The sequence below is a fragment of the Piliocolobus tephrosceles genome, chromosome 4, assembly GCF_002776525.5.
Source record: "Piliocolobus tephrosceles isolate RC106 chromosome 4, ASM277652v3, whole genome shotgun sequence".
Taxonomy (NCBI): domain Eukaryota; kingdom Metazoa; phylum Chordata; class Mammalia; order Primates; family Cercopithecidae; genus Piliocolobus; species Piliocolobus tephrosceles.
Genome location: NC_045437.1, coordinates 53556888 through 53575066, shown reverse-complemented (window position 1 = coordinate 53575066; position 18179 = coordinate 53556888). Strand labels below are relative to the sequence as shown.

The window sequence follows — 18179 nt, the reverse complement described above, 5'->3', positions numbered from 1 at the left end:
ATATATATATATATATATATATATATATATATATATATATATATATAAAAGAACCGTTCACAATCTTCTGCCTCTCAATAAAATATTTATTTGCTTTTTCAGAAAAGGTTTATTTCATTATAGCTACTATTAAAATAGTCAATAACTTACAATAATCTGTAACAAATTGTAAACATCATTCTTTTGATTTAAAAAGTTGTACACATTCATCACAGAAAACTGAAAAAATTGTGAAAAGCAAAAAAACCACCTACAATCCTAGCTCTCAGACATAAGCACTATCAATTTTTTAAACATAAATTAGATTCAAACAATTTAATCATCAGTATTTTATTTGTTCAACAGTTAGTTGTATTTCATTAACTTATCTGAAGGTGTTCAATACATTATATGACAAGTTGACTTACTCCCATCATATGGATGTAATATAAAAAATATACTCTGGCTGGGTGCAGTGGCTCACACCTGTAATCCTAACATCTAATCGTCCCACTTGGGAGGCTGAGGTGGGCAGATTGCCTGAGCTCAGGAGTTCAAGACCAGCCTGGGCAACTTGGTGAAATCCCCTCTCTACTACAAATACAAAAAATTAGCTGGGCGTGGTGGCGCACACCTGTAGTCCCAGCTACTCTGAAAGCTAAGGCACGAGAATCACTTGAACCCAGGAGGCAGAGGTTGCAGTGAGCTGAGATCACACCACTGAACTCCAGCCTGAGTGACAGAGACTCTGTCCCCGCGCCCCCTCCAAAAAGATATACATATACTTAATCCCATTTTATTGAATAATTAGGTTGCTTCTAGTGTTTCAATAAATATAATGTGATAATGGCATATTTCCATACATGTGCATACCTTTGAACTAAATAAGAAAATATGCTTATAAACCCACCTAAAATAATTTCAAATATGGTAATTTATATAAATGTCTTCTCTAAAACTTACCTTTTTCTTTTTAACACTTCTATCAGGCACAGGAAAATGGTCTTCTAGAAACTTGCCCAAGGTACTCAAGAGTTTCTCCTTATATTCTTTTACATTAAGCATTTTAGTTTTCAGCTCATTAAAGATTCTAATAGATTTAAAAAATTAAGAGAAACATTTAAGTGATAAAACACATATGCACATGTAACTAGTTATTCATGAAGTTGATCGAAAATTTTGTTAAAACTTCATTTGCTCAAACCAAATAACTACCTTTTTGAAAATAATATTGTGTATATAACAAGTAGAGAAACCAAAGGTACAGTCAAGTCAAGTCACTCATAAAATATCATATAATAGCTAATAGTTAACAAAAGTTAGGCCAAGACTCCTGATTCCTAGTAAAATTAACTTCATCTATGTTTCATGTAACACAAAAAATAAAATACTTTTCCTATTTTAAAAACCTAGAACATAAAATTAATACCTTGATTCAGAAAATGTTTCGACCTTATTTTTCAATTCACTGTGCAGTACATTAAGAGATTCCATTATCTGTTGCTGTTCATCCAACCACCGTTGTTCTCTTTTGACATGGAAAAACAAAACAAGCAATATCTAAATAAAACTTTAAAGGCCACTTAATACATATGAATGATTAATAGTAATTATAACATAAACATACCTTTCTAAGTCTTCCTTTAACTTTTCATTCTTTGACTCCATAGTGGACAGTACCATTTCAAGATCTTGTCTCAGCTTTTGGAACTAGAATAAAATAATTCAAATTAATTGCTCAGTCTTTAATCTTACAGTTTTATTTCTGAACAACAGTCAAATTTACATAGTGGTCCAGGATACTTCCATTCAGACATCAGTAGTAAAAAAGCCTAGCAGAAAGCATTTGAAAAGGTAAATACACAGTAGGTGCTAAATTTGTGGTAATATTCTATGGTTAAATTCAAAAATATCAGAAGGGGTTTTGGGTAGTAAATTTTAATTTCATATGGAAAGGCAAGATAATGGTGTGTTTTCAGTAATCAGAGATTAGGTACCTTCTATTTTTTTGTTGTTTTTGAGATGGAGTCTTGCTCTGTCACCCAGGCTGGAGGGCAGTAGTGCCATCTCAGCTCACTGCAAGCTCCACCTCCCAGGTTCACGCCATTCTCCTGCCTCAGCCTCCTCCAGTAGCTGGGACTACAGGCGCCCACCACCATGCCAGGCTAATTTTTTGTGTTTTTAGTAGAGATGGGGTTTCACCATGTTAGCCAGGATAGTCTCCATCTCCTGACCTCATGATCCACCCGCCTCGGCTTCCCAAAGTGCTGGGGTTACAGGCGTGAGCGACCGCGCCCGGCCGCAGAGGTACCTTTTCTTTTCTTTTTCATTTTTATTTTTTGAGATAGAGTCTTGTTTTGTCGCCCAGGCTGGAGTGCAGTGGTGTGAACTTGGCTCACTGCAACCTCGGCCTCCCGGGTTCAAATGATTCTCCTGCCTCAGCCTCCCGAGTAGTTGGGATTACAGGTGCGCCCCACCATGCCCAGCTAATTTTTGTATTTTTAGTACAGACTAGGTTTCACCGTATTGGCCAGACTGGACTCAAACTCCTGAGCTTGTGATCCACCCGCCTTAGCCTCCCAAAGTGCTGGGATTACAGGTGTGAGCCACCATGCCCAGCCCCAGGTACCTTTTCTAAGGAGACTGTACAAAACAGACACAAATGACTCACTCATTCAATATTTATTCAATCAATCATTCAATCAAATTTGTGATCAATCATTGACTATTAGGCATTGCTGAAGGAGAGAGAGATGCAAAGGTGAACAGAACAAAGAGGGGAATTCAGACATTTACTCCAGCAATGGTCAAGTGTCATAAAGAAAAAAAAAATCAAAATAAAAGTAAAGGCATGAAGAGCAAGAAATGGATACTTTAGGTAGTATGATATGAAAAGACTTCTCTGATCAGGTAACATTTAAGTAACAGAGAAAGGCCAGGTGCGGTGGCTCAAGCCTGTAATCCCAGTACTTTGGGAGGCCGAGGCGGGTGGATCACAAGGTCAGGAGATCGAGACAGGCCTGGCCAAGATGGTGAAACCCCATCTCTACTAAAAATACAAAATCAGCCGGGCGTGGTGGTGGGCGCCTGTAGTCCCAGCTACTCGTGAGGCTGAGGCAGGAAAATCGCGTCAACCCGGGAGGTGGAGGTTGCAGTGAGCCGAGATCAAACCACCATACTCCAGCCTGGGTGACAAGAGTGAGACTCTGACTCAAAAAAAAAAAAAAAAAAAAAAACAGAGAAAGAAGACAAAGGAAAACATGCTATTCTCTAGCAAAAGAATGTCCCAGGGAAAGGGAATAGTAAGTACTAAGGCCAGGAGGCAAAAGTATGCTTGAGGGATTTCAGGAACAACAAAGACGACTAAAGAGAATTACAATAGGCACTAGTGTTCCATTCTCCTGATCACAAGGGTTTCCATTAGCTCTTTTTAAACATAAATCAGGTAAGTTCAACATGTATATTACAAACCCTAAAGTAACTATGAAAAAAAAAAAAAATAACTGATAAGCCAATACTGATAATCAGACACCAGCCTGGGCAACATGGCGAAACCCTGTCTCTATAAATAAATACAAAAATTAGCCAGGCATGATGCCACAAGCCTGTAGTCCCAGCTACTTGGACGGCTGAGGCAGGAGGATCACATGAGGCCAGGAGGTGGAGGCTGCAGTGAGCTGAGATCATACCACTGTATGCCAGCCTGGTTAACAGAGCAAGACCCTGCCTCAACGACGACGACGACGACAACAACAACGACAACAATGACGACAACAACACACACAATCCAAGAAAGTGGGAAAAGGAAAAAACAGGAACAGAAAAACAGTAGGATGAAAAGAAAGATAAATCAAGGCCAAGCCTGGTAACTCATTCCTGTAATTCTATCACTTTAGGAGGCTAAGGTGAAAAGGTTGTTTGAGGCCAAGAGTTCAAGGCTGCAGTGATTTATGATATCAACACTGCACCCAGCCTGGGCAATGGAGATCCTCTGCTCCCAACCCTCCCTCCCCCACAAAAATATAAATCAATAACACATCTTTCAATGCAACCATATTGATTATATTAAATATGGTCTAACAATGGCATTAAATTGAAAAATAATAGAAAGGTATCTAGAAAACTTTGCAACCATTTGGATACCAAAAACATACTTCTAAATAATCCATGGATCAAAGAAGCAACCAATAGGAAAATAGGAAATTATTATAACTCAGTAGAAATAAAAACATTAACATCAAAATTTGTCTGTTATTTTTTCATCCCCCAAACAATTGACATGCAACATCAAGATTTCTGGGATGAAGCAAAAGCAGTACTCAGACAAGAATTCAGAGCACTAAAAATCTATTTTTTTGAGACAGAATCTCGCTCTGTTGCCAGGCTGCAGTGCAGCAGCACTATCTTGGCTCACTGCAACCTCCGTCTCCCGAGTTCAAGAGATTATCTTGCTTCAGCCTCCCAAGTAGCTGGGACTACAGGTGCGTGCTACCACACCCAGCTAATTTTTGTATTTTTAGTAGAGATATGGTTTCACTATATTGGCCAGATGGTCTCCATCTCCTGACCTCGTGATATGCCTACCTCAGCCTCCCAAAGTGCTGGGATTACAGGCGTGAGCCACTGCACCTGGCCTAAAAGCCTATTTTAAAAGAAAAGAAAGTTCTCAAATTAATAACCTCAGCTTCTATCATAAGAAATATGAAAAAAGAGTAAATAAAACCCACAGTAAGTTGAGGAAATAATAACAACAAAGAAGTTCAATCAGTACAACATAAAAAATAAGGAAAAAGCAATGAAAATTGTTTTTTGAGAAGGTCAATAAAATTAGATTAATTACGGGGTGGGGATAAGGACATAAATCACCAATATCAGAAATGAGACAGTTGACATCACTACAAACATTAAAATGATAATGGAGAAACGTTATGGACAATCTTGTCACTAAATTTGACAAATCAGATAAATAAATTATTTGAGAGACATAAGCTACCAAAGCTCATTTAGACAAATAAGAAATCTGACTGGCTCCAGAGAAACAGAATTTGTAATTAAAAATTTTCACAGATGAAAATTTTTATTGGTCTCTAAATTTTTATTCAGTTTATGAGAAAATTTTAGGCCCAGATGGTTTTATCTGTGAATTCAAACAAACACGTCAGGAATAAAAAATTTCTATTCTACACAAACTCTTTAGAAGAGAAGAGAATACTTCCTAATTTGTTCCATGAGGCTGGTATTAAAGTCTAACAAAGATATCACAAAAAAGAAAACCACAGACCAATATACCTCATGAACACAGAAGCAAAAATCTCATAAAATTTCAGCAAATTACATTCAGCAATAAGTAAGAAAGATTAATATACTATGGCAAAGTGGGGTTTATCACAGGAATATGCAGTTAAGCAAGCAGATAAAATCAATTTTAAGGCTGGGCGGTGGGTCATGCCTGTAATCCCAGAACTTTCGGAGGCTGAGGCAGGCGGATCACCTGAATTTGGGAGTTTGAGACCAGCCTGACCAACATGGAGAAACCCTATCTCTACTAAAAATATAAAATTAGCCAGGTGTGGTGGAGCAAGCCTGTAATCCCAGCTACTTGGGAGGCTGAGGCAGGAGAATTGGTTGAACCGGGAGGTGGAGATTGCAGCGAGCCAAGATCATGCCATTGCACTCCAGCCTGGACAACAAGAGCGAAACTCCATCTCCAAAAAAAAAAAAAATCAATTTTAAAAATCAATCAATGTAATTCACCATATCAACAGATTTAAAAAAGGAGAAAAACATTTAATAACCTCAATAAATTCAAGAAGAGTAAGTAACCAAATTCAATATTAATTTGTGATTTTAAAATAAAAGACTTAGGCCGGGGCAGTGGCTCATGCCTGTAATCCCAACACTTTGGGAGCCCGAGGACCTGAGGTTAGGAGTTCAAGGCCAGCCTGGTCAACATGGCGGAACCCCGCCTCTACTAAAAACACATAAATTAGCCCAAAGCGGTGACAGGTGCCTGTAATCCAAGCTACTCGGGAGGCTGAGGCAGGAGAATTGCTTGAACCCAGGAGGCAGAGATTGTAGTGAACTGAGATCGTGCCACTGTACTCCACCCTGGGCAACAGAGTGGGAATGACAGAAAGAAGGACGGAAGGATGGAAGGATGGAAGGACAGAAGGACGGGAGGGAGGGAGGGTGGGAGGATAAAATAAGACTTCATAAACTGTAACAGAAGAAAATTTCTGCAGTCTGATTAAAAGTATCTATGAAAAACCTACTGCTAACATCACACTTAATGGTGAAAGGGCAAATGTTTTCTGATAACCTCAGGAATAAGGAAAAGATGTCCATTCTTACTGTTTCTATTCAATATTTTACTGAAGTACAAGTTCTAGGACAGCAAAATAACCCCCCAAAAACATATAAAAATCATACAGAAGGGAAAAAATATGTAAAATTGTGTTTCATCTCAGATAATATATAGAATAATAGTATCTCAAGGATACAAAATCAATATATAAATACTAATTATATTTGTATTTATAGTAATAAATAAAAATTGAAATTGAAGCCCAGGCACGGTGGCTCACGTCTATAATCCCAGCACTTTGGTAGGCCAAGGCAGGCAGATCACAAGGTCAGGAGATCGAGACCATCCTGGCCAACGTGGTGAAACCCCGTCTCTACTAAAAATACAAAAGAAAATTAGCTGGGCATGGTGGCGGGCGCCTGTAGTCCCAGCTGCTTGGGAGGCTGAGGCAGGAGAATGGCGTGAACCTGGGAGGTGGAGCTTGCAGTGAGCCGAGATTGCGCCACTGCACTCCAGCCTGGGAGACAAAGTGAGACTCCGTCTCAACAACAACAAAAATTGAAATTTAAAAGAATACCATTTTAATAGTCAAAATTATGAAATACTAAAAGGATGAATTTGACAAAAGATGTGGTAGACCTGTATGCTGAAAACTGCAAAACACCAGTGAGACAAAATTTTTAAATACCAAATAAATGGGGACCTAAATAAATACAAAGATGATACAGTGCTAATGGATCTGCATTCAGACTAAATATGTTAAAGATAGCAATCTTCCACAAATTAACCTATAGATTCAGGGAAATTTCAATCAAAGTTCCAGCTTTTTATGGGGCAAAATGACAAACCAATTCTAAAAGTTACATGGAAGTATGAAACAATTTTGAAAAGAACAACAAAGTTAGAGAATTCATAATACTTAATTTCAAGACTCATTTTGAAGCTTCAGTAAAAAAGATAATGTGGTATTGGCTTAAAGACAGAAACACAGAACAAAAAAAAACCAGAAATATCCAAAGCATAGAATAGAGAAAAATAGAGTTCAGAAATAGATACACACATATATGGTCACTAATTTTCAACAAAAGCATAAAGGAAATTCAAAAAAGAAAAGATAGTTTCTTCAACAAATACCACTGGAACAGTCAGTATCCAAATGAAAAAAAAAAAGACCCTATAGCACCAACTCATACTATATATACATAAACATTAACTCAAAATGGATCATGAACCTAAATACTGAAACCTAAAACTTAAAAACTTTTAACAGAAAACAAAGGAGAAAATCTTTGTGACCCTGAATTGGGCAAACGGTTCTCAGATTTTGAGCTCAGACCTTAATAGAAAACTTGAGTTTGGAGTTAATCAAATTAGGAACTTAAGTTCTCCAAAACACCACAGAGAAAGTGAAAAGGAGTCGGGCACCGTGGCTCATGCCTGTAGTTCCAGCGCTTTGGGAGGCTGAAGCAGGCAGATTACTTGAGCCCTGGAGTGCACACAAGCCTGGGAAACATGGCAAATCCCATCTCTACCAAAAAATACAAAACTTAGCCAGATGTGGTGGTGCACACCCCTAGTCCCAGGTACTCAGGAGGCTGAGGTAGGAGAACCCCTTGAGCCTGAGGTCAAGGCTACAATGAGCTGAGATGATGCCACTGCAAAGCAGCCTGAGTGACAGAGCAAAACCCTGTGAAGGACGGAAGGAAGAGAGGAAGACAGGAAGAGAGGGAGGGAGGGAGGTGAAAAGACAATTGTGCAGTAAAGAGTTAACTCAGCAGGTCTAGATTGCAAAAACCTTGACATTACTAAAGCCTGTCTTCAGAACTGCCCTTGGTCAGTTCCCTGCAAATAAGCTCTGAGCCCTTGGAATATTCTGCTTGAGCATTTTTCTATGTCTAGAACCTTGGGTCACATGGCACCAGTTTGATTAGAGAGTTTATGCTAACTATGTGATTTGTGTTGAATGCATTTTTACTCTAGGTGGATGGAGTATACATAGTTAAGGTCAGTCACACAAGCACTGCATGCATACCTGACTGACCCCCAATAAAAACCCTAGACAACAAGGCTCAAGTGAGATTCCCTAGTTGCCAACTCACCACATGAGATGTCACACATAGTTGCGGGAAGAATTAAGTGCATCCATGCAACTCTACTGGGAAAGAATTCCTGTAAGCTTATCCCATGTGCCTTTTCCTTTGTTCATTGTAATGTTCTCTCTCATTTTAATAAGCTGCAACCAAGAGAATAGCAGTTCTTCCGAGTCCAGTGAGTCTATCCCACAAATCATTGCACCTGAAGGTAGTCTTAGAGAAAACTATGACCCAACCAGCATTACAAATGAGATTTGCTATAATAACTCCTGCTAGCTGAAACATGAGGAAAGCACTGTTTGAGAAAAGGAAGGATTACAGGGTGGGTAAACTCTGATGCCAGATGGTTACTGAGTCACCGATGGTATAAAACAACAGCTGCACTGTAGTAAGTTACTGTAGGTAGAAGTTACCAGTAAAATATACAATGATAGAACCAGTTCCTGTAGAGCTGGCTCACTGAATATACAACAAAATGTAAAATGAGAAGCAAGCTAAATATGCAATCCCCTTCTTATTTTTAACTGTAATGAAAACTAGCTAAAATGAAAGTTTTTGGGACAGATGCTGGCACTGCATCAAGTTTGGATTTTGGCCACTCTAAGCTACAGTTGCTAGTTTGGGGTTGCTAAGAGTTGCTCGAAAGGGAAAAATTTTGCTGGATCATCTACCGTGGGTAATTCTAAATTGTGTTGGAAATTTGGTGGATCTTTTTCAATGTAAAGAATCATTATCTAAGCCGAGCACAGTGGCTCACGCCTGTAATCTCAGCACTTTGGGAGGTCAAGGTGGGAGACCTGCTTGAGACCAGGAATTTGACACCAGCCTGAACAACATAGTGAGACCCCATCTCTATGAAAAAACAAACATAAAAAATAAAAAAATTAGCCAGGCATGGTGGCACACACCTGTACTCCCAGCTGCTTGGGAAGCTAAGGCAGGAAGATCATTTGACCCCAGGAGTTTGAGATGAGACAGCTATAATCTTACTACACTCCAACCGGGGCAATAGAGTAATAACCTGTTTCAAAGAAAAAAATATATGTATATAGGGGTGGGGGTTAGGAGAAGAATTATCTTTTATTCTGAGAAAATGTCCATGTATTATTTAATTATTTCTTGCCTTCCATTTTTAAATATTCTCCAACTTCTAATAGTAAAATTTCATAACTTCAGTTTAGCTTTATTTCTTCTATTATTCCAATTGTCCTTTTTTCCCATTCCTGACCCATTCTTTACATTTCCATGACTATAGAAACTTGGTTGCCATTGTGGCGGTGTTAAGAGGTAGGGTCTTTAGGAAGCAATTGGGGGCTCCGCCCTCATGAACTGACTAATGCCATAATTGCCAGAGGAGGTTAGTTATCATGGCAGTTCAACCCCCCTTTTCCTGTCTCTTGTATTCATTTCCACCTTCTATCCTCTTGCTGTGCTATAATACAGTAAGATGGCCCTGCCTCACTAGAAACAGCACCATGCTCTTAGATTCTCAACCTTTTTAAAGTTCTGCAGTTAAAATAAGTGGAACTTTGTTTTGTTGGAGTTAAAGTGAGAGGAAACCTTAATATAGACAAAGAAAAAGGCACACGGGATAAGCTTACAGGAGTTCTTTCCCAGTAGAGTTGCACAGATGTGCTCAATTCTCCCTGCAACTATGTATGAACAAAGTTTTTAATAAACTTTTTCAGCTATAGGTGAATAAACTTTTTTTTTTTTTTTTTGAGATGGAGTCTCGCTCTGTTGCCCAGGCTGGAGTCCAGTGGCGCAATCTCAGCTCACTGCAAGCTCCACCTTCTGGGTTCATTCCATTCTCCTGCCTCAGCCTCCCAGATAGCTGGGACTACAGGCGCCCACTACCACGCCCAGCTAATTTTTTTGTATTTTTAGTAGAGACAGGGTTTCATCATGCTAGCCAGGATGGTCTTTATCTCCTGACCTCATGATCCACCCGCCTTGGCCTCCCAAAGTGCTGGGATTACAGGTGTGAGCCACCACGCCCAATTGGTGAATAAACTTTTTAAAAATAAATTACCCAGTCTGTGATGCTCTGCAATAGCAGAAGGAAACAGACTAAGACAGCAGTTCTTTGAAACTGGCTTGTTTCACTTAGCATGTTTTCAAGGTACATCCATATTTTAGCATGTATCTGTACCTCATTTCTTTTTATTGTTCAATAATGTGCCACTGTTAGGATATACTGCATTTTATTCATTCATCAATTGATGGATATTTGAGGTTGTTTTTTCTTTTTGCCTGTAAGAAAAATGATGCTATGAACATTCATGTGTAACTTTTTGTGTGGATACACACGTTTTCATCCCTCCTGGGTATATATCTAGGAATGAAACTGCTGCGTCATATACTAACTCTTTTACCTTTTGAGAAATTTCCATACTGCTTTCTAAAATAGTATACCACTATTCCAATTTTTGTACTTCTTCACCAACCCATGTTATTGTCTGTTCTTTGATTATAGCCATCCTAGATGGTGTAAAGTGGTCCTTTTTAAAAAACTGGCATTGTTATTTTGTGGAATCAAAATTTTTTCTTATCCTGTGGATGGTATTATTTCTTTAAATTCTCGTTGGTTCCCTGAATTGTCTCTCCTTGAGGCTCATCTTTGTTCAGTTGTTTTGAACTTGTCTTTCAACTTAGAGACATTTCACAGATGTCTATGATCCTTGTCTGGACATTCATACTTAAAACTCAAAAACTTACTAAGAGTGCTGTTTATGAATAAGGTTTTATGATGTGTGCCCACCCTGCTTTTTCACTGGGGACTCCATATATTATTACTTAGAAATATTTTCTTTTGAAAATACTTTATCTCCCGTCTAAGGCTATGTTCTTTTTTGATTAGCAATTTCTTTGTCATTTTTCTCTTCTCACTTTTACTATACAGTCCAAGAGAAGCCAAGCCATACCTTCAACATTTCATTTAAGTATTTCCTCAGCAAAAGATTCAACTTCATTCCTCATAAGTTTTATATTTCATAAAACACTAGGGACCTCTGCAGACAGAGAGAGCAATAGAGGGAACTAACAGTACACCATGCAAAATAAAAATGTTAACTTGATCTTTCTGACTTTTGACCTGCACACCACCCCTACTAACCACCCAACCTGGTATCCCTGAGTCAAGAGCCTCACTAGTTTACTGTCTCCATATCATATACTTCCAGTTTTCAGATACATGGATAAGAAATTAGCAACAGTAAGCTAAGAAAATTTCACCATCTATATTCCGATTTTAAAGAAATAGCCTTGATTTTAGCTCCACACTTGAACTCTGAGTTTTGCAGTAACAGGTTCCTTTAAATCCCAAGACTTTCTTCAATTCTGTGGGGGCAGACAAACTCTTTTCATCATGATTTCTGTCTCTAGGCACATACTTACCTCTTTCCATGCCCTACAACTTGTAAAAATTTTTGTTTGCTTCTATCTTCTCTTCTATATTTTAACCTTATGAACTGATACTTTAAAAACATGACATTATTGACATTTAAGGTTTGAGAAAGTTCTATGATCCTTGTCTGGACATTCATATTTAAAACTCAGAAATTCATGTCTTCCTCACATGCACAAGTATATTCATTCCATCCCAATGGCCACAAAAGTCTTAACTTATTCTGAAAGGTTAACATCAACTCAAAGGTTTGAAGTCTAACATCTTATATAAATATGATTTAAATTAAATGAGTAAAATTCACAGTACAATAGATTTTGAAGCAAATTGAACTCCAGTTGTGAACTTGTGAAATCAAACAGGTTTTGTGCTTCAAAAATACAATGGTGGGAGGGCATAGGATAGACATTTCTATTCCAAAATAGGAAAGAAGGGGTAACATGTCCCAATCAACTCCCAACACAACAGGGTAAACAACATTAAATCTTAAGGCCCAAGAATAATCTTTGGTTCAATGCTGTTTTCCAGGCCCACTAGGGTGAAGGTGGTTCTGCCCCTGCAGCTTTGCTGAGGAGAGATTTGGGGTCCCACAGCTCTGAGCATCCTTGTTCCCACAGCTTGGCAAAATGGCCCTCCAGCAGCTCTGTCTGTGCTTCACTCACAGTATCGCTGTGCCTGGGCACCATGGCTCTCCTGGGCTGAGGTCATAAGCTGAAGGCTCTGCCAGGAGGCTCCTTCCTTTAAAACCCAGGTGGAACCAGCCATTACCCCTGGCTTCTGCATTCTGCACCCTGGAGGAGATGACCCTCCAGAAGGGTGACCACTGCAGCCTCTGCCACATCTAGACACACTGAAGCTGCACCTGGGGCAACTGATGAACACAGTTTAAGTATAGGGAGCAGAGCCCACAGCATGAGTTCATGCTAGGCAGTACAGCTCAAGGTCCCACAAACTCCAGTAGCCCTTACATTGCATTCTTCCATTGTTTTGAACAACAGCTCCTGGCTTCAGTTGAGATGGCTGACTAATCTCCTTATGAGACGGTCATTTGGCCACACCCTTTAAGTTCTTTCCCAAACAGCCTTTCTCATTCTTTACAATATGGATAGGCTGACAATTTTTCAAACATTTAAATTCAGCTTCATTTTTTATTATCAATTTAAGTCATTTTTCTCTTCCCACATTTTACTATACACAGTTAAGAGAAGTCAAGCCATACCTTCAACACTTTTCTTAACTATTTCCTCAAAGATTCAACTTCATTCCTGTAAGTTCTATCTTTCACAAAACACTAGGGCAGGAATGTAATTCAGCCAAGCTCTTCGCCTCTTTATAATAAGAATGGTATTTACTCCACTATGCAATAACATTGTGATACTGTAAAACATATATTTGGTTTTTTTACCCCTATTGTGGTATCTTTTTATATGCATGAGTTGAGTGATGGCTGGGAGCCCCTCAGTAACATCAGGATGGGGACAGGTCATTAAAAAAAAGACCAAAACCTGACTAGAGAGTTAGGACTTCCAGCACCGCCCCTCAAAACTCTGGGGAGGGGAGAAGAACTGAGAGTTAAGGTGGTCATCAACGGCAAATGATTTAATCAATCGTACCTACATAATGAAACTTCCATAAAACCCCAAAAGAACTGGGTATGGGGAGCTTCTAGATAGCTGAACACAGGTAAGTTTCTGGAGAGTACCATGTCCAGAGACAGCATGGAAGCTCCATGTCCCTTCCACCATGACTTGCCCTACACATCTTTTCCATCTGGCTGTTCATCTGTATCTTTTTTTCTTTTTTCTTTTTTTGAGACAGGGTTTCACTCTGTTGCCCAGGCTGGAAGGCAGTGATGCGACCATGGCTCACTGCAGCCTCAACCTCCCAGGCTCAAGCAATCCTCCCACCTCAGCCTCCCAAGTACCTGGGACTACAGGCACACACTACCACACACAAAAGATTTCTTTTTTTTTTTTTGTTTTTTTGTTTTTTTTTTTGTAGGGACAGGCTTTTACTGTATTGCCCAGGCTGGTCTTGAACACCTAGGCTCAAGTGACCCATCCTCTTCAGATTCCCAAAGTGCTGGGATTACAGGTGTGAGCCACCATGCCCAGCCATGTATCCTCTGTAATACCTCTTATGACACATGAGTAAATGAAAGTAAGTTTATCTCTGAGTTCTGTGAGCTGCTCTGGCAAATTAATCAAACCTGAGGAGGAGGGGATCATGGAAACCCCTGATTTACAGTCAGTCAGAATACAGGCGACAATCTATTACTGGCAACTGGTATCTGAAACTAGGGTTAAGCATGTGGGACTGAGCGCCTAACCTGTGGGATCTGATGTTACCTCCAAGTAGACTGTGTCAGAACTGAAGTGAATTAAGAGGACACCCAACTGGTGCTTAGGAGAGAATCATCTTCTGCAGAATCTGCCAAAGAATTGGTTGCTGGTGAGGAGAATTCTCCACTCATTTTGGTAACCAGAAGTGTTATGTTATATTGAGTGGTGAGGGAGACTAGGAAAAATACTTTGATTTTTTTCCTCTCTGTCCTTGGAAACATGTTCTTTCTTTTCAGATGAGACCTATCAAAATGGCCATTACTGTGCATATTTCTACCAACATTCTTTTCAGGACTATTCAAGTATTCGCTAAGAAAACTGAGGCTTTTTCTACAGCTCTCTTATAACCTCAGTTCCTACCAGAATCACTTTTAAAGGTCAGCTCACAGCAATGTAGGCCTTTGCACGCATTTCAAAATTCTTCCAGCTACTACTGATTACCCAGTTCCAAAGATGTTTACATATTTTTTGGTATTTGTTATAGTATCACCTCCACTTCTCAGTACCAACTTTCTGTCATAGTCCATTCAGTTTCCTATAACAAAATACCACAGACTGGGCAGCTTATAAAAACTAGAAATTTATTTCTCACAATTCTGTCAGCTAGGAAGTCCAAGATTCAATGTCTACTGAGGGCCCATGTCTTCACAGACAGTACCTTCTAGTTGTGTCCTCACATGATGGAAGGGGAGGACACTGGTCTCTTCAGACATTTACAAGGGCATTAATTTCATTTATGAAGGTCCTACATCCAGGACCTAATCACCTCCCAAAGGTCTCATCTCCTAATATCATCACACTGGGGAATAGATTTCAACGTATGGATTTGGGGAGACACAAATATTTAGTCCACAGCAGAAGGAGAGATGCATGTATGGGGTCATTAAGCTATGTTTAATATTTTGCTTTTATTATTAAGTTTAATCAACTAAAAACTAGATATGAGATTAACGTTTACACATAACCATTAACTTCAGTCATAGTTCTGATGCAAAAATCGAGTTCAAAATTCAAATCCTTAGGCCAGGTGTGGTGGCTCACACCTGTAATCCCAGCATTTTGGAGCCAAGGCGGGCGGATCACAAAGTCAGGAGTTCAAGATCAGCTTGGCCAACATGGTGAAACCCCGTCTCTACTAAAAATACAAAAATTAGCCAGGCATGGTGGCACATGCCTGTAATCCTAGCTACTCAGGAGGCAGAGGTAGGAGAATCGCTTCACCCTGGGAGGTACAGGTTATAGTGAGCCGGGATTGTGCCAATGCATTCCAGCCTGGGCAACAGAGCAAGACTCTGTCTCAAAAATAACATAATGTAACATAACAAAACAAAATTCAAATATTATGTTCAATAAAACATAAATAAAACGGGAAAATTTAATATGGTTTTAGAGTAGTTTCATCCTATTTCTTATGTTATGAACTTATCTAAAATAGATCTAGTTAGAAATTACTTGGGGTCACTACAAATTCATTGAGTGGCTTACCTCTTCTTTTCCTAATGTTATGAGAACATCTTCAGTCAAGGGAATTACTACAAAAACAAAACAAAACAAAGTCACACATAGTTAACTCTCAAAAATCAAGAATTTAATTTTGCAGTTTTCTAAGATAATTCTTTCCATCTCCATTTATTTAATATACAACTCTTTTCCCCCCAAGACAGAGTTTCCCTCTTGTCACCCAGGCTGCAGTGCAATGGTACGATTTGGCTCACTGCAACCTCCACTTCCCTGGTTCAAGCAATTCTCGTGCCTCAGCCTCCTGAGTGGCTGGGATTATAGGCATCCACCAACATGCCCGGCTCATTTTTGTATTTTTAGTAGAGATGAGGTTTCACCATGTTGGCCAAGCCAGTCTTGAACACCTGACCTCCAGTGATCCACCTGCCTTGATAATACACAACTTTTTATGAAATGTGTGTAGTTTTCATTTTATTTATGTTTAACATCTTTGCACATATAGCCAACTACATACAATTTTAGATAAATTTGATTCTATTTATGTATCATTTACTGCCTTTTTCTTCTTTTGTTCTTCAAACCCTCAAAAGCAAAGCTAATCATCTATAGTGTGTTCCTCAAATACCTTCCCTGCAGTCATGTATCCTATGTACACATATGTAACATACATATACATACACTTAAAAGGGTTATTTTTATCATCATTGGTTTTATAAGAATGGGATCATATCATACATATTATATTCATCTTACTTTCACTCAATAAAGCCCCCAGGAAAACCTAGACTTATATAGGTCTAATTCATAACTTTTAATGGCTGCATGATATTCCAAAATGAATATACCATAATATACTGAGTGATTTCCCTATTGATTGAACACTTTGATTTTAGACTAACTTTGTGTCTAGTCTCTAGCCATAACAAATAAGGATGCAGTAAGCAGGCTTTTATATATGTTTTTATGTACTGGTGCTCTCATTTCTATAGAACAGATTCTCAGAAATGAAATTTCAGAGAATGAAATATGTATTTTGAATCTGAATCGAGAATGTCAGCTTCCTTTCTAAAGACATTCCCATGAGCTACGAAGAAAAAACAGCAAGAAACATTACAACTCTTCTAAAATTTTTGTCAGCCTGATGAGTAGAAACAAGTGTGTAATTTTGTATAGCAAATTTTAATGTGTTCAATCCTTACACTAGAAATTTTCCTTTCCTAACGAAGTGCTATTTGAAACTTCTCAAATGACAGGCTACTGAAAACTTTCAATGGTATCTGCTTTTCTAGAAAGCCTTCTAACAGGAAAGAACTTTCTACATGTGCTTCCTAGATAGGTTTGTATTAGAATATTTACAGTGTCTGGGAAGGGCTTGCTCTCTGCTTCCAAGATGGTGTCTTCTTGCTGTGTCCTCTCATAGTGGAAGGCAAAAGGGGGAAAAAAAGACTAGACACCCCCTTCAACCTCCATAAGAAGCTCACTAATCACATCCTAAAGACCCCACCTTTTAACACTATCATACTGGTGATTAAGTTTTAACATGAATTTCGTGGGACATATTTAGGCCATGGCAGACAGCTATTATCAAAAAAAAACAGAAAGTAACAAGTGTTGACAAGGATGTTGAGAAACTGAAACCATGTGCACTGTTGGTGAGATTGTAATATGGTGCAACCATTACGGAAAATAGTATGGTGGTTCCTCAAAAGACTTAAAATAGAACTATCATATGATCTACTAATTTTATTTCTGGTAGACGTCCAAAATAATTGAAAGCAGGGCCTCAAAAGAGATAACTGCACATCCATGTTCATAGCAGCACTCACATTCAGAGTAATGAAATGACGAAAGCAACCCAAGTTTCCGCTGACAGATGAATGGATAAACAAACTGTGGTATATACATACAATGGAATACTATTCAGACTTTAAAAAGGAAGGAAATTCTAACGTACTACAACATGGAAGACCTTTGAGGACATTACACTAAGTAAAATAAGCCACCCACAAAAACACAAATACTATATGATTCCATTATATAAGATATCTAAACTAATCAAATTAATAGAAAGTAGAATTGAGGTTGCCAGGGCTGGGGGAAGATGGAAAAGGAGAGTTGCTGTTTAATGTGTTTAGAGTTTCAGATTTGCAAGATGAAAAAGTTCTGAAGATACACCGCACAAAAATGTAAATGTACTTAACACTACTGTGAACTATACACTTAAAAATGGTTAAAATTGTAAAGTTTATATTTTACCACAACTAAAAAATTTTCTTTAAACAAAACCTTGGGGACTTGGGTAACTAACTGTAACAAAAGGTCTAACATTCATGTTACTGAAATTCCAGGAAAGGAGAAAGAAGCTGGCGGGAGTTGCTAAAAAAAATACATCAAATGAGAGCTAAAAAGTTCTCACATTCTGCAAAAGACATAAATCTACATATTCAAGAATCTGAGTGACTCCTAAGTAAGATAAAGCCAAAGAAAGCCAGGCCAAGATACATAATTATTCTTCTAAAAGCTGAAGACAAAGAAAAAGTCCCCAAAGCAGACGCAGACACACACACACACACACACACACACACACACACACA

The 18179-nt window shown here is 38.6% G+C and overlaps 1 protein-coding gene across 5 annotated transcripts in view; it reads right to left on the bottom strand.

Annotated features, from left to right (window-relative positions):
• Positions 1–18179, bottom strand: part of CENPK (centromere protein K) — a 49307-nt gene that overhangs the window by 7694 nt on the left and 23434 nt on the right. For all 5 annotated transcript variants that reach the window (XM_023210465.2, XM_023210462.3, XM_023210463.1 and 2 more), the window contains 4 exons: positions 15610–15656; positions 1607–1689; positions 1409–1507; positions 943–1069 (listed from right to left, as the gene is read on the bottom strand). In XM_023210465.2, coding sequence (XP_023066233.1) covers positions 943–1069; positions 1409–1507; positions 1607–1689; positions 15610–15656 — 356 coding nt within the window. The remainder of the gene's footprint in view (positions 1–942; positions 1070–1408; positions 1508–1606; positions 1690–15609; positions 15657–18179) is intronic.